General features: G+C 36.3%; 1 protein-coding gene across 1 annotated transcript in view; it reads right to left on the bottom strand.

The window, feature by feature from the left end:
• CEP192 (centrosomal protein 192kDa) overlaps positions 1–17,406 on the bottom strand; it is a 63,735-nt gene that overhangs the window by 21,007 nt on the left and 25,322 nt on the right. Inside the window, exons 18-32 of the mRNA XM_010009489.1 lie at positions 16,441–16,589; positions 15,517–15,747; positions 13,832–13,957; positions 12,852–12,995; positions 12,514–12,577; positions 11,694–11,833; positions 11,485–11,577; positions 10,301–10,416; positions 7,883–8,059; positions 7,308–7,398; positions 6,370–6,546; positions 5,571–5,831; positions 5,238–5,356; positions 3,099–3,208; positions 594–735 (exon numbers count right to left, since the gene is read on the bottom strand). Of these exons, the coding sequence (XP_010007791.1) occupies positions 594–735; positions 3,099–3,208; positions 5,238–5,356; positions 5,571–5,831; positions 6,370–6,546; positions 7,308–7,398; positions 7,883–8,059; positions 10,301–10,416; positions 11,485–11,577; positions 11,694–11,833; positions 12,514–12,577; positions 12,852–12,995; positions 13,832–13,957; positions 15,517–15,747; positions 16,441–16,589 (2,140 nt within the window). The remainder of the gene's footprint in view (positions 1–593; positions 736–3,098; positions 3,209–5,237; positions 5,357–5,570; positions 5,832–6,369; positions 6,547–7,307; positions 7,399–7,882; positions 8,060–10,300; positions 10,417–11,484; positions 11,578–11,693; positions 11,834–12,513; positions 12,578–12,851; positions 12,996–13,831; positions 13,958–15,516; positions 15,748–16,440; positions 16,590–17,406) is intronic.

The following is a 17,406-nucleotide window of genomic DNA, read 5'->3' as shown; positions in this document are numbered from 1 at the left end:
TCCCTTTTCAGGCTCCGAATGCTACAGCAATCTGCCTAAGCGACAGGTCCGTTTTAAAGACCAGGTCTCTGTCTTGTCCTCCCAATAATGGACTGCTTCATTCAAGAGAATGATAGTGGTGGGAGTAGCCTCAGTACTGATAAGTTTTTTTATGAGTATAGTAGATAGTATATTGAAAGGCTGGACAAGGGAAAGGCCACTAAGCCTTCATAGTATATCTCTATTTCCATCCCAGACATCAGAAATTCATTACAAGGAATGAAATGGTTATAGTCCTATTAGGACTACAACAATGAATGCACTTTGGAAGAGCCTATGGGGAAAAAAAGAAACAAACCTGAACAGGTTTATTCAGACGCAGAATAGGAAGTTGCAGATAAAGTTAATGGTGTCAGTTGAGGGAATAGTTTAAAAGTTAGCATAACAGCTTAAACAGACTATATAGAGAAAAAGAGTGAGAAGAGCCAACTAGATACTCATCAGAGCCATTCTCTTGTAAAACAAGGCTATTTTCACAGATATCAAAATCTTCAATGAAAGGAGATGCACTTCAGTTAGGTGTGACTTGGCAGTTAGCCTTATAGTTACATTACCTGTCTGACTCCAAATGACGCCCAGAAGACTGCTGAAATTCATCCTGATCAAAAGTGGCACATCCAACCACAGAAAGTATAACCTTTCGCATATTTGCATAGAAAAGATGGATATCATTTGTCCCCCGTGGGATATCACATACTAAAAATGAGAGTAATAGAGCAATTCTATAATACTCATAAATTACACAACAGAGATTAAGGATATAGACCGAGTTAATAATCTGTTGCCTAAGATATCCTAGCTCGTTCAAAAATTACTTACTACAAGTTCAGTTATCAGGCATAAATCAATATTAATGAGAAGAAAAATATAAATCTAAATACACACCAATTTTAAACTTTTTAATTATAAGATAGATATTTCCCACCTTTATTCAAACAGTATATACTAATTTGATTCCATGCCAGATTCAAGTTAAATTTTACTTTTTTTAACCCCAGTAAATAAGACTAATAAATTCCTAAGGCTTCACAGGAGATTCACCTTGAGAGAAGTTATGTTTCAATTACTCAGCCTATTCAATCTAACACTTCATTATTTAATACTTTGTACCTGTAAATATCCAAAAGGTCAGGAATGTAAGACAATTATTTCAAAATACTGAAATGTTTCATTAAAATATTTAATAATCAAAGTTTTCTCCTTTGCTTTGAGCTATTTTACGTTGAATAGACAGAATGAAAAAGTGAACACTTCTCACACAGGATACATTTCATCCAACCATTATTTCCTTTGCTGCATAGCAGATACCAGGAATGGTTACTGGTATTTGTATAAAGACGGGTGAAAAACTGACACAGTGATATTTCAAACACTAACTTCAGTATGTAATTTCTTAATAGGTGTTTCAAATACCTCTGTGGATTAAGGCAATGAGAAATGGAGACCAAAACAGTCTATGGAGCCAACTTTACATTAAAAACAATCCTTATAACCAAGACATTCTATTCGTTGAAGTTTTTTTCAGCATTACCTCTTTAACAGTCTTTCACTTAAAAAGGCAAAAAAAATTTAAAAAAGCTTCTAGATCTTGAAAAAACAATTTACTTTTCACCTAAAAAATAGCATCTTGCAGAAAAGGAAAAAAAAATAAAAAATCAGATTTCTTAATTCTAAGTAATACTATTTGTTCCTGCAAAGTACCTGACTTACAAGAATGTGTAAGAAAAAAAATGTGATTATTCCCACTGAGAAGTTGGTGAACACTAATCTGTGTAAAATGAGATTGTACTATTCATACTGGATATCACTGGGTGACAAGAAGGTAAGAAAGGGCTTAAGTTTGTATCATTGTTAAAATGAGTAAGAATAACCTAGTTTACTTTTCCAAAAGCTACTCTTACAGCACCCCTCCTTGAACGCATATTTGCAGTGTTACACAAATCTGTCTCCTAAAAACAGTCAGTCAAATTTCTTGATCAAGCACAGAAAGTAGTATATAAGAGGACAAGGATCTTTTATGTCCAACATAAATAAGTTTGAGTAAACAAAAAATTGTGACCAAACAGGGAACAATAAGCTGTATTTCACTAATTCAGGAAAGTATGCTCCCAAATAGAGATAGAAAAACATTAAGATGCATGAGGCAGGCCTTGTTTTCTATAGAAAGAAGAAAAAAAAAAGCTACCATTAGCAAAATTCTGGTATTAGGGGAATAGGGGATAATCAGGGATGTCTAGGCTCTAACACTGGCTTAACAACTTCAGAGCATACTCCAGAACCCAAGCATCTTCACTAGGTTATCACCTCAAACAACATGAATGATCAACAATCTTTACTCTTCCAAGTAAAGAACACGTATGATCTATAGAGAAAGAATCAGGCTTGCTTAGTTTTTTGATGGTTTGCGACTTTGGTTGGTTTTGTTTGTTTGAAGGATGCCTTTACAATACTCTGCATTCTATTTTAATAAATTCCATGCTAACAGAAGCAAAAGTACATTAATTTGGGAAGGGATATGTATATTTTGATGTCAGCAAAGTTCTGACTGTCCTTCGTTGCGCCTGCAGAATTGTTCAGCTCACATGTTCTCCCTCCTCTCTCTCGCTGCTATTGCTGTTGCAGAGTTCTGCACACTCCCTCTTCCCCCCCAGTCTGTTATCCCAGAAGCTCTATCACCATCACTGAGGGGCTCAGTCTTGGTCAGCAGTAGGTCCATCTTGAAGCCAGCTGGCACTGGCTCTATTGGACATGGGGGAAGCTTCTAGCAGCTTCACAAAAGCCACTACGCTGTAGCCCAACCTACCAAAAACCTTGCCATGTAAACCCAATACATCTGTCCAAATGTAGAATTTTGCTTCTACATTTATTAAAAAACCCCAAAAAAAACCAAAAAAACAAAAAAAAAAACCCCCCCCCCCCCCCCCAAAAAAAAACCAAAACCAAACCCACAACCCAAAAACCACACACAGTGGAAAAATAACTATGATTCAAGCCTAAAAGCACATTTTTCCACCCTAAAACAAGTATTACATTTCTCTTTTAGCAAGTCATCAGCTTACCTTCTGTCACAAGCTGCTCCCCTTGAAAATCTTCATCAAATACAATGTTTCTCAATAAGCTCTTCTCTGGGATTATGTGTTTTTCTACCTCAGGTTTATACATCATAGCTCTGTTAAAGACATAAAGAAGAGTCATTAAATTACACAAAGTACTGGAAACTCCAGTTTGAAAAGATTTATAAGATTGGTAAGAATCCAGAATAATTTTAACTTTATTATTTCTCGAATACACTAAGCTTAAATCTGTGAGCATTCGTTTAAAATTGAAATCTTTCCATAATCTTAAAATTATTAAAGACATACCTGCTCTATTGCTGCACAGTGAAAGCAACCTCTGGAATAATAGCTACTATACACTTGTCTTTATAAGATACTTGTTCTCTCCTGTCAGTCACACCTACCTAGATTTCTGACAAGCACCTCAGGCATCTGAGTGATTTTTCAGTCACCACAGGAAGCAGGAGAATGCTATTTTGGTCATTACTGAAAGCCTTCTGAGAGGAAAATTTGACTAGTCAATGGCAGAGTGGCAGCATGTGCCAGCCAACAGCAGGAACATAGAACCAAGGAGCATGACTGCCAACAGGACAGAAAACACTGGGAAGAATAAGGATATAAATAGTCCTTGGAAGAATGGGAAGCTTCAGGTCAGTAAAAGGAAACCTGGCACTCAGACAGGGTCAGAGCTGTGGAGGTGGAAAGGATGCCTCAGCACTACTAACTCTCAGGTCTAAGCTACTTACCAGGCTGCTGACACTGTATATTTTTGGAGTAAAGGACTTGAGCCGTAAGTTGGCAGACTGGGTAGATTACTCATTTTACATTCCTGCCCTTAAGTCCCAAATCATGTTCTCATTCTAGTACACAACTACAGAATGGGTTTGAGTGGCATACAGTACTCAGTCATTTCAAGAAAGAAGCATCCCTTTCAAATTATCAAGGGAGACTTTAGAGAAGTTCCCGCCAAGAAACAACCAACTAGACCACCATGTTCGTTTCAAGAACCAAATGCCATGCCTGCTGACTAATAAAATCAGCGACAAATAATTTCACTCATGTACAGTGTCCAGAGTCTGAATAAAAGTCTCCAACACTATGTATTTAGGTGCATCAAGCTGCTTAATGGGTTTTCTCTTGATCAGTAGATCAAAGCTTTTCCTAAGTCTTTCTGCCCTTTGAGAAGGATTCAATGATAGTGAGCAGACTCAGTCAAGAGTTGATACAAAAATCAGTAACAAACATCTTCTAAGATATCTAAAATAAACCAATTTCCATGAAGAAAGTCACAAATACAGCTGTTCCATAAGCTTTTTATTCAAAGTCTTACAGTTAAATTCAGCTATGTTTAATATTTTATTTGGATAACAATAAATAAAATGACTTTTCATAAAGTTTCAGGTAATCACATTTAAAAGCACTAGTGAAATACAGCCATTCTGAAATTTTGCACTGAATTAGTATCATTAGCACTTTAAGGCTCTGGCTATTGCTAACATTTTGCATTATCACTATACACCATACACAGCACAAGTCAAAAAGTGCCACTTATGTCATGAAAAGCAGAATATGCCATTTTTGTGCAGTTGAGCTATGCAAACTGAAATACAGCGTAACATAGTCTCTATTTAAGCTTAGTAAGATATCTTCTACAAAAGCATATATTGATGTTATTTCCCACATACACATCTACTCAAACATTGTCTGCACCAACAGAATTCAGCAAACCAAGATGCAAATCATGTTCAAAACTTAATACTACTGAATTTCAGTACTACTCCTTTCATGAGCCTTTTCTTTAAAAATAAAGCTACATTGGACAGCGATACCAAGACAGAACACAACCTTTTACCAATACAAAAAAAGCAAAAATCTTCCCCAAAACCCAACACACTCAAATTCAAGAATATAAAAAGAAAATAAAACCCTTAACTAGCTACAAAACCACAAATAAACAAACCAAACCGACACCAAACAACCTACCAGATGCAAGACTTACTAGATCTCTCCATATCATCACTGTCTTTGGGTTTGCTCTTCCTGTTTTTGGAAGCATGTTAAAGCCATACTCATGGTAGCACTCACCTCTAGTTTTATCTTTTATCAAATATCTGTCTGTTACAATAGCAAAGTACAGCTTACCTACGATACTGCTGCCTAGAAACTTCATCTCCACAATAAAAACATACTGTTGATACCAATGAATTTGCTTTATGGAAATTATTTTCCTCTTCCATTGGATTCCACGTTATAGTAATCACCTGATAAAATAAATAGATAACATACTCAAGAAAAAGCATCTTATTGTTAGTACTAACATTGGGAATATGAGTCAAGAAATTACGGCAATACAAGTGAAACAGGATTTAAAACAAGTGAGACTTCAACCAAGAACTAGTCAAATACATTCTCAATGATAATATTTATTTCTATTTGATTTAATAAAGACTGCTCAGAATTGGGTATTATACTTACTTCATGTGCTCCTTCTCTTAGGACAAACTTCTCTGGAGATATCATCATTACCTGAGGATCCATAACTGCTTTCGTCTGCAGGTTTGCAAAGCACAATGCTTTAACATAGGCAGCCCGAGAACCTGTGTTTCTTATGCAGAAGGAAGCTTTCCTTAATCCTGCAGGCAATAATCCATCCAGTGTTACCATGTAACTACCCGATAGTTTTTTAACATTTTCCAAAGTTATACTGCTTGTTCCTCCATATCCAGATAATGGTATCTGGGGTGGGGGAGAAAAAGAAAAAAAAAAAAATGAAACCCATGAAAAAACAGGGTACTTCAAAAGGCGAGCAAGCTTCTTACTAAAACTTCTGTACCAACTATGGTAAACTACATAAAGAGCTATAGAAAGACAAATGAAGATGCTTAAATCTGAACCAAAAAGAATTTGCAAGAAATAAAAAAGTCAAAATTTATTCAATCTTTAAGTTCTACTGAAAATTCATTTAAGACCTACCTATAATTTAACAAGACAAGTTCAGATTTACTGGCAATTGTAAAGTTGAAATTCTTAGGCTACTTCTAATATAGCATATAAAATTTTTCTTCTTCCTTCACAAGGAGAAAAATTACATGCAAAATTAAGACTAATGTTCAAACCGTAAAATTCAGTGCCCATACTATCTATAGCAAGTATACAGATACAGAGAGTGTGTATCTGGAAAAGTTTCAGGTTTTTGATAGAATCTGTTCTAGATTTTAAATAATCATGAAAAACATATGTTAAAAACGATTAGAAGTTAAGTTGGGACTCTTACAGTAAACTTAATTCCTGGCTGTGATCGAATCCCCAGCTGTTTGATTTCCAGCTTTGCAAAGAAGCAAGTTATTCGAGTAGGTGCAAATATCAAGTATATGTTAGTATCTTCTTTGGGACGGATTTTGAGTTCCCAATTACTAGTTAAGCGTTTTTCTGATCCGAATATACTTTGCAGCTATAAAAACAAAGATATCAGAAGTGAGTGACTACAACAGCAAAAACACATAGCAGGTAAGATGTACATCATCTGCAACCCAAAATAAACTTATTTGAAATCTGGAGTAACTCATTTGACAGCTGTATGTATTTGAAGTTGCAATGCCTAATATGCAATAAAGAAGATCAAATTCAAAATACTTCATATTCCCACAATGAGCATACTGATGCCTTTCAGTTTAGACCACATTATTTTGCCTGCAACCACAATAAGGTATGGCTGAACTTAACCACCACTATATTAATTCTCTCTCAGTGTTAAGATTTTTACGTACCAGATCTGAACACCTGAGGGGAAAAGGGGATATAAATGTATGTGGACTATGTAAAAAAGAAAAAGAACAAACCAAAACAAAACAAAAAGTCAAACCACCAACTCTCGTTACAGTAATTCCCAAAGGCTAATTCCAGTTTTTCCTTCTTCCCTCCGTCATGTATGCAGAGCCCTCTGCAGCAAGCCCTCCTGCAGGAACGGCCAGTGACAGATCACTCCAAGTACTGACTCTGTTGTGCTACAGCATTTCAGCTGTTCCCAAGGTTGCCAGTGTAATTTAAGCTCTGCTACCATGTTCATCCTGGCAGCCTCAGGGCACATACTCACACAGCCTGCTAATCACTGACATTTATAAAGGAACAACACGTCAGGACAAAGACATTTTTATTATAAACATATCCTGATAACTGTCATAAATACTAAAGACAAATTTTCATGAGAGTTACCTGAAAGCAGTCTTGATCCTGGCCTCTTATCAACAGTCTTAAATGTTGGGTCACACATGGAGAGTCATTTCTTAGAGTTAACTTCTGCTGCCTGAAAAATATGAAGTTTAGTTATATTTTACAGCAAATGTAAATTAACTTCATCTATTTATTCATGGAAATGTCCTGAAATGGGACAGTCATTTTAAAGTCATTTCATGAAAAAAAATAATCACCTCTCAGAACAACAGAATGTTAGCTGGAGATAGGTGTCAGAAGAGCCAACAGAAGTTTTCCATCAACTTACTCGGAAAATACTTGCCACTACATTTCTATTTACATAACACACTAACCTTACAGCATCAATAACTAAAGAGTCCTGAAGAATACAAAAAGCTCAAACAAGATCACAGTTTGTTTCCAAACATTTCTTACACAAAAAAAATAAATAAATGGTAAGGTACTGCTTCTCTCGAGTCATTAAACAGCTTAGTTTATTACCTACACATTATCAACATGAATAGGAAGTTTCATAAATTGCAATATAAAATACTTAACATGATAATCTATATAAACACCTCCCAACTTATACTTACACTGATGCTCCAACTGTTACTCCTCCCCAGGCAATGAACTGCTTGTTGGATAGAATGGGTGGGATGTCTGGGCAGCCAGCAGCTGTTGACACAGGTCTGTTTTCCACAGACACCACCTCACCTTTTATTTCCACTTCATACTGAGGTCCAGATGGCAGCACAAGAATTTTCAAAGAACTTTAAAAATAAACAAATTCAAATCACAGAATGAGATTACCTGATGAAAAAAATATAACTGGAGAAAAAAAAATATATATACATAGGCCTTTTTAACCTACCTTCTTAACAGGAAAATATAAATACTCTTTTTTTAACTTTATGACAAAGTCCAGCTTTAGGCATAGAATCATAGAATAGTTTGGGTTGGAATGGACCTTAAAGATCACCTAGTTCCAATCCCCCTGCCATGGGCAGGGACACCTTCTATTAGACCAGGTTCCTCAAAGCCCATCCAGCCTGGCCTTGAACATTGCCAGGTATAGCAAAACTTAAGTCTCTTGGGCTGTCAATACGCATGCCGTGTGTACCTCAAACAATCTTCTCGAAGGTCTCGTCTGGAAATGGTTGCAGAAGTATTTCAGAGACTACAGCTAGGCAATTTTTTTTTCCCCATGTTAACTTCTGATTATATTGACAGACTGATTTTGGAGACAAATGAAGTCTGTCTGTCTCTGTGTAGATTAAAGAAATGCATTTTGAAACACCTGCACTGAAGTTTTACAAGTGTGAGATACTCAGGAGCATCAAAATTAAACTGAGTCCTGTTAACAACAGTAGCATTCTAAGCTAGGACCCAAGATTTTTAACTCATTTTGTTTCCTGGCATTGCTTTGAGAAAGAACACTGAGCCCATAGATAGAGAACCTGCCACTTATACCTGGCTTTTCATCTCTACCCCATAGGACACAAGGCACAGCACAGGTGACTACTGCCTTCTTCAGGCAGAGCAGCAAAACAGATGAATGAAAGCATCAGCAATAGATTCAAATACTGAAGTAGAAAGAAATGGGCCAATACTGAATAGGAAAGCTGGACCTAATGAGCAAAGAAACAAGACACACACGCGCACACACAAAAACCAACCCAACCCGAACAGTAACCAGGAAAAAGGAAGTGATGCCCAATTAAAGGCAGGCAGAAGCCAACACAGAAATAAAACAAGTTTAGAGTATATAGAGAAGGGAGTGGAGATTGGAATTATCTAACCAACAATACAGGGAATAAGAGAAAAAACAATAAAAAAACCAAAACAGAAATTAAAGCAAGAGAGAAAAAAGGCATAAGGCAGGAAAGAAATCAAAGAATAGGCTAAAGCATTTGCTACAGCACAGGCCAACTTAGAGCCAGGAATGAAACTCAGGAACCTCCACTCTAGCTGTCATGAAGTTCCTATGACACCTACTGATAGAGCCCTGCATCCCATCTGTAGGGAACACGAGCTCTTGTTCCTGCTTTAGTCAGTTTTTTAGTCTTTTGGCAGCATTTGTAAGTGGACCACAAAGTTTCCAACCCCACTGAGTACCCTGAGCAAAGCAGTTAGGCATAAGGTCATAGGAGAAGCAAAGATTAATTGCTTTCCATGACTATCCATTAGGTTCATACTGTCATTAGCACAGATGTTTAATTTTACGCAGCGGGTAGGCCTAGCTAAGCTAGATAATGAAGCTGAACATATTTTAGACAGATTCCTTTGTCCATTCTTGCTCTATTACAGCAGAAACAGGAAAACATGTAACAAAAAGAGGAAAAGCTGCTCTGGCGAAGTAAGTCAGACCCCTGCCATTGCCAAAAACTCTTACATGACACCAGAATGGTCACTTGAATGAATCAATCAAGTCTATTTTGCAGAAAGAAGTTTGACAGGTGCTCATGTGCAAAAATATGAATGCTTAATCTGCAAAAGGAGTATGTACATTTTTGTTGCACAGGATTTAAAGTTGAACTTTCATTTGATTATGGCAGCCAAAATTAATCAATATTGACCCTGATCTGTGCTTCAGCTTTTTCATATGCAAAATGGAAGTAACATTTCCCTTGTCTCAGTGAAGTAAAAGGAAAGTAACTGAAGGAGCTGCTGAAGATAAGTATTTTAAAGTTTTGATGTACTTTAGAAACAAGTACCATATGAAGGGCTTCAGGGTCTTACTCTGTTTATTTACACTAAACAAGTCTCATGACATCTGTTGATCTGTAGTGAGAAGTATTAGCAACTTATTAAACTGTGTACAACAAAAGAGGAAGTTAACCTATGGACCAGGCAAACCCTCGCAGAAATCCACTTTATAATGAACGAGGAACGAGGACTCTCATGAACAGAAGTCAAAGTTTCCCTTGTGACTAAAACTTCCAATTTGTTCATGACCTTAAGGTCAAAAGTAGCTCTGTTTAACACAGGCAGCATAAAATCACTTAGGTTACCTTTCTGTAGCCGTTACATTTTTTGGAACAAAGCAGACAGTCACTTCTCGTTCTTCTCCAGGAAGAAGGAAAAGATCCTGAGGTTCAACAGCAAAGCAGCTGTCCTGATCTGAAGTCTGAAAGCGGGCAAGGGGAAAAGGGAAGGTTCGTTACTTACTTTAAGGGAGCAAACATTTCTACAACATGCAATACGATTTGGTTGTGCATCTGTTGTACGTGCAGTTAGACAATTCAAATACACCTGGCACCTTCAGAACTTTCCCATAACCCTGCAGTAGTAAGACTCTTCTAAAGTTGGACAGTCAGCTACAGATAACTCTAACAGCAACCGTGTATACAACACTGAAGGGGCCACAAAGAGATTTAAAGAATTTAACAGTCAAGTACAACAATGGCACACCACTAGTGAAGTAACATCCCTTCTCTCAACAGTGGTACCAACCATTACTGGTATCAATTGGTATCCAGTACCATCACATTAATACAGCATTTGTGATACTAGTTCCATGGCCACTGGAACTAGTATTCTAGTTTCATGCATCCTAGTTCCATGCCCACTGCTCCAAGAAATGATGGGCTCACAAACCTCAATTTTATATTATTTTACTCTAATTTAGAAGGGGACTGACTGCTCCTTCCATTGACTTTGAAATGCTAGTTTCAAATGTGTGCAGTTACCCTTCATTCTGGGATCACACTTTCCATAGATTTTCAAAAAAATGAAGTCAAATCAGAACTATCTGAAAAGAATTTGTTTCATACTTGGGTTGGCAAGATGTCCACTGAAAACTAATGCAGCTTTACTAGAAAATAAAGATGTTTCCCAGTGCTAATCCACCTCTTTGCTCTAAATGGGCTTTACTCCAATAGGTAATTAGCATCTGCTGTGCAGCACAGGATTCACTACTTTTACATATTTGGCATACACTTCTAATTTTTAACAAATAGATTTTTACAAAGTATGTTGCTAAAACAAATGTAGCTGAAGCTGAGCAACAAAACTCCCGTATGCTTTTTCCAATAATGTGAGCTAATCTCTTTGCTATCTTTCAATCCCTTTATGTAAACCTGTAAATCCTTTGTCAAACCATACAATTGAGCTAGGATCCCAAGGCTCAGCACTAGTTTCAATACAACAGTAACAGCACAAAATTCGTGATTTCACAAGAAAGAAGCCAACCTACCTTAACTTTCAAATATACATCAATGTTTCCAGCATTCTTCAATGGCAGCTGCTGTTTGGCTGTTGAACCCACACTAGTAGACAGGTGTATTGTCTGGAAAAAGAAGTGTGTATGTATATGTACATATATAATAAAACCAAACCTTACAATAGAAGTGGACTAGGAAAGGCAAACCATTATTGAAACATGTATTGTTAATACATGCAAACCTGTAAGTCCTTTGGAGCATGTATCCTTGCTATTCCAGCTCTTGCTCGAAGAGGAATACTTTTAATCACACTGCTAGGTCCTGGACTATCCACTTCTACATCAACTCTTGCCAAGAACTCATCCGCTGGACCCAAGGAATCTAGGAAGAATTCCATGAGTAACAAAAGCAAGCAAGTCTGCTAGCAGCAAAGGCCATTCCTATGGCTGTGTGTCTCACTTCAGCTACTGTCCAATCTTAACATATTAACGTTGTGGTGATATTAACAGCAGCTCTCCCATTACCCTGGCAATTAGCTATTTTACTTTTAAATAAAGTCCCACAAGATCTTATTTAAGAGTTTTATCTTTCTGTCAAATGTGGCTTAAGTTGTCCATAAAGAAAACAAATCAAAACAAAACAAAATCTTAACATACTAGCCAAATTAGTTGATGTATGTACTATTTACTATTTAGGACGCCAGAAAAACTCAAGAAGTTTTTTCAAATTTCTTATTTATTTTGCAACCAATACATTTTCTTGAGTGATGATTTAACTCCCTCAGCAAAAGTAGTAAAGCAAATTGCACACATCCTGCAGCAGATAACCATTTTGTACAGTTTGATACTAAATACCCCTGTTAACATCTAAAAGATTAAGACACAGAACTATTCTGTCTCTGTCAGTTAGTAAAACTGAATGCAATGCCCAAAATATTAGGACACACAAACCAAAGATGGACCGTTTAATTTCAAGTTTGCAGCCTGTTCCTGTAATTCTAACACATGCATACATTAAAATTCGTATTTGTTTCAGTTGAAAAGAAAATCAAATTGCTATACCTGAACAAGAAATTTGTTTCTTAGGTGCATGGAACAGAACCCAAACTATTAAAGCTTCAGGATCCTGAAAAAGAAATTGGTTGACTTGTCTTATGGGAGAGAGAAAATTACTGAAGAGAAGGAGGAAAAAAATAACAACTAAAAAAAAAAAGACACACACCCCCCAAAAAAAAATAAAAACCAAACCAACCCAAAAAAACAAACCCAAACCTAGCAACAAAACTATACTGCTCAAATGAACAAACTCCCCAAAAATCACTACTGTAAACTCAGATATTCAGAACCATCACTTCAGACAGCAAGTAACAGGAAGAATCAGCCAGTTACACACTACTCACTTGCCCATCATAGCTTGCATGTATCACATGATTTACAACTGATGGAGCTGCTATCTGAGAAACTGCATCCATTTGGAGTGATTTTTCATTCAAAGGTTTAACTGGTTCCTTGGAAAATGTGAAGCAACGCCAAGCTACTGCATTCTGTCAAAGAAATAATGTATTAGAACATTATATCTCTTATTGTCACTAACAATAATGCTGACAAAGCCAAGAAATGCAAAGCAGATTTTGAACGATCTAAGTAGTGTGGAAAAAACAACCTGTTCAAGACCGACTCTCACTAGTCACCAAGATGATCTGATCCATCTTAACATAAGGCCAGTCTTGTCTTTGTCCCTCCACATAATGAAACCAGATCAGCTCTTCCCACAACACAAGACAGCAGCCAGCCTAGCCAAACACCTAAAATCTACATTGCCACAGAAACGAAGAGAGGAACATACTGTAGCCTATAATACAGCCTATTACTGTCTAGTGGGAGACAAAACAGAGTTAAGACTCCTGCTCTTGCTCCTGCAGAAGAAGAGAGAATATGTTAAACTTGAAAGGAAGCAAGTTTGGCTGCTTGTTTGACCAGCCAGCTGTTCTACTTGAACAGCAGAGTAGATCTCCAACTTCTCAGCGGGAAGGTTCAGGCAACATGATCCTTCTGTTATCCTCTGCCCTGTGCTATCAGATAAGGTAACACAAAGGCAGCAGTCCATGGCTAGGCTGTAAAAAACAGACAAAACAAACAAAACAATCCCCCCACCCAAACCACCACACCTATGCAGAAGCATTTTTGATGGTCCTAATATACAGCGGAATCAAACTACCACCCTACAAAACAATTCATTTCCTGACTAATCAAAGATTTCTTAGGAATCTTACATATAGTGTCCAGACTATATTTCTTAATGACATATAACAGAGTTTTGGTATTAAAATTCAGTATCACAAGAAGTTAACTTTCACATCCAGGAAGATTATGTACTTACTGCATTAATAATAAGCCTAATTGGCACAAAAGCATGGGTTTTGTTGATAAGTTTTAGTGGAAGAGCCTTCCAACTGCCAGAATTCAAGTCACCAAAATCCAGATAATCTTTTTTTCCTGTTTCCACCTGGTTTTAAGGCAAAGTAGAACTTATAAGGAAGGAAAATCTCAAAAATACACTACTATATAAAAGCACCAGCAAAGTAAGGATCCCATCCTCCTAACGTTATATACCCACATACAATACACACCTCCTACCAGAGGTAGGAGGAATCTAAGAATCATGTTTACTTTGATATCAAAAGGGGTTAGATGCAATCTGCAACCTCCCACATATTTTGCCTCAATCAATTAAGCCAGTCTTAGTGCAATATTTATCCACTAAAATCCAGTACACAATCAAATTATTTTGGCTAATTTAAAACAGAAATAAGTATAAACTATGATTCTTGATGGTAAACATGAAATGGCAGGTTTAGTTATTTTTTTCACTTTTAACTTGCTACAATAACGTTTTAACTAAGCAGTAGTTAATTTTTGTTAGCATATGAACACTTGAGTGTCATGATGTGCAGCAAAATACAGCTTTTATTTGGTACGTTTTCTAATCTCAGGAATATGTTAAAACATGCAGAGATAGAGCTTTAGAGGTTTAATTTAATTTAAATATGAAGCAAGCTTGAATGAACTACATCATGAAGAACATGGAGAATGATGGATTTTGCCAAACTACGTATGAAAAAGGCATTAAAATTAAATTAAAATTTATGGAAAAGGCATTAAAAATTACATCCATTCATGTGTATTCAACTGGAATATCATTACCTTACAGGATCTACTTAGCCCAAAGCAAGTTAACAGACTACTTTAAAGTAGAAAGTCATTAAAGTATTCATAAAATTCCAAGAAAAAAAAAAAGAATTAAAATAAGTTAGCTGAGTTTAATGACTGAAAACTTTACTTTAATCAATGACACCACAGACTATCATGTAATTTCTTCAGGCACCTCCAAAAGTACCATCAAACCCATTTCTGCCTGTCCATGCTCTTAGATTTAGGACTACATAAAGCCTAGTTCAATTCTTTATGACACACTGCCTCCCAGCTGGTTGTCCTTCATAAGATACAAGGCAAAGCATTTTATACATCCACTTACTTTTAATTTCCAATTAGTCCAAAATAAGAAAATATTCTCTAGAATCATAAGTGGCCAATAATAATAAACCGAGACAAAAGCTACTTGATGTAAAATAATAAAGAAATTCTTACAATTGGAAACAAATGGGGACTGTTACATTTTAATGCCTGATGGTAACCAACTAAGCAGATACTTAGAAAGCATTAGATATTTAAGATCTCATCCATTCTTTCAATAATGGAAAAGTAATTTATTCTTTTCAGACAGAATCCTTCATTTCCAGCTAGGTGCTTTTCCACAGCTAAAACTTGCTAGATGGTTATAAATGTCTCATAAACATTCTCCTATATTCCCTCCCACTCCGAACATAAGAAATTCCACGATGCTGGAAGGAACAACCTTGCATTCCTATTCTTTTCCAGTGTCATTAAAATATTCAGAAAATTAATAAATAAAAGCACAACAAAAAACAACACACAAAAAACCCAAAACCCAACAAAAACCACACCACCACACACACACAAACCCAACACTAAGCAGATGCTTACTTCCAAATGAGGATTTTCAGCGACTGCTGTTAGCACTACCCTACTTGCCAAAGCTTCTGCCTGAACAATTGTCTCGGCATCCGCAGAAACTGGCCAAGATGAAACATTGAGAATGCACTGAAAGATCCCCGAATGACAAGGTAAGAAAAGTATTTTGACATCATTGGTAGAATAGGGTCCTACGATGGTTTTGTTCTTGAAAACCAGGCATTGATATTTCACAGGATCCATCTGAAAAACAGAATCTCTGTCATTTTCAACAGGTCTCTTGCCAGATGATAGCTTCTTTCAAAATACCACATTTATCTGACAACACTGCTCAGCACAGACATTTCATATACATTTTTGCTCAATATTAATTATTGCATCTTCACATTCATGTCCCAGTGCCATCCCACTCAGCTGTAGGCATTTGCTTTTAATTTAAAGATTTAGATAACTCAGCTGGGGTTTCTTTCCAGCATTTAGTGAAAGATTAACAATGGAATTATAGAATTTATTATAGTTGAAAATTAATTCATACATAAACCCCTAATTTTTGAGAAAGAGCAGCACCAAAATAAACAAACTAAATTAACAAAGCCAGTTCTACTTGGTGCTTTCTGCCAACAAAGATGGGATGAAGAGGAATGGTGGAGGAGTAATGGGAAGGTCAGTGGGTGGAAGTTAACAGTAAATCCTAGTGCAGATGTCTCAAAGTTTATGTTGTGAACATGCTAGTAGATAATCTTCAAGCAGGAGAGACAGACTGCAAGTGACATTGATGTGTTATCAACATTATACTCAGACTAAAGCCAAAACAAAGCACTTCACCAGCTAACTAGGGAAAAAAAAAAAAAAAATACAATTCTGTCCCAGCTGAAACCAGGACAATGGTAAGATTATAGCATTATTCCTATAGTTTTATTTAAAAAAATCTCTTACCTTTTCCCCATTAACTGAAACACTGAGTATTCCAATGCCGACCTGCAACCACCGTTCAGTTGGATTATAAATGCTAAGAACAGTCTGTGATGCAATTCCCACACAACAGGCATTAGGGAACTTCAATTCTTCTGGTACTTTTACATGTCCTTTGAAAGAAAATACGCTTTTATTAGTTCCAAGTACCCAGAAACAAATCAGTACTCAAGGCCACCACTATGTCAAGTTTATAAACTCATTTAAAGAATGCTTCATTATGGCAAGGCAATGTTTGACCCCAATAATTTTCATATGAGTATTTTCAATAAGCCTGATACTCAATTTCAATTGTTTCTAATTTGCATCTTACTTGGAGTTCTACTGTTGCCAACAAAAACATTTATGGAAATATCACATCCCATGCAGACACTAACCCACAAAGTGTGCATATATAAACACACACCTTATATAAAATACTCAGTGTTCACAACTTAATCAGCACTAGTCCAACTCAGGAAAATGTGAATCTAAATATTATAACAATTTTGAAGCATTTACACTGACCAAAAAGGAAAATCTTTTTCTACCAGAGTATAACTCTTACCTAAAAAGGTGTTCAGGCATTTTTTGATATAGAAAATACCAAGTATTCTTACAGTAGATTTTTGCTAAAGTGTGGTCTTCAACAGTTATTACCAAAAAGAAATTCCGCTTCAAATATTTTACTAAATTTCTATTTTTAATGTTTCTAAAATATTCAAAATAATTCTTTTAGAGGAGTTTATCATTTTGTCTGCAAGAATTAGCCAGAAAAAAAAAAAATAGCAAAAAACGATATCATAGGTTCAATGAAGTCTTTAAAACAAAACACTAATTTGCATTGCTTAGGTTTAGAGCTAAGTCAAGATACCGAGAAATACCAGAAAGTACAGAAGGCACTTGCAAGCTGGTCTTTCCCCTTCAGATCCATAGAACATCTTAAGCCCT

Source organism: Nestor notabilis, unplaced genomic scaffold, assembly GCF_000696875.1.
Source record: "Nestor notabilis isolate BGI_N333 unplaced genomic scaffold, ASM69687v1 scaffold6552, whole genome shotgun sequence".
Lineage (NCBI taxonomy): Eukaryota > Metazoa > Chordata > Aves > Psittaciformes > Psittacidae > Nestor > Nestor notabilis.
The sequence above is the reverse complement of the archived record's forward strand: the minus strand, read 5'-3'. Positions and strand labels throughout refer to the sequence as shown.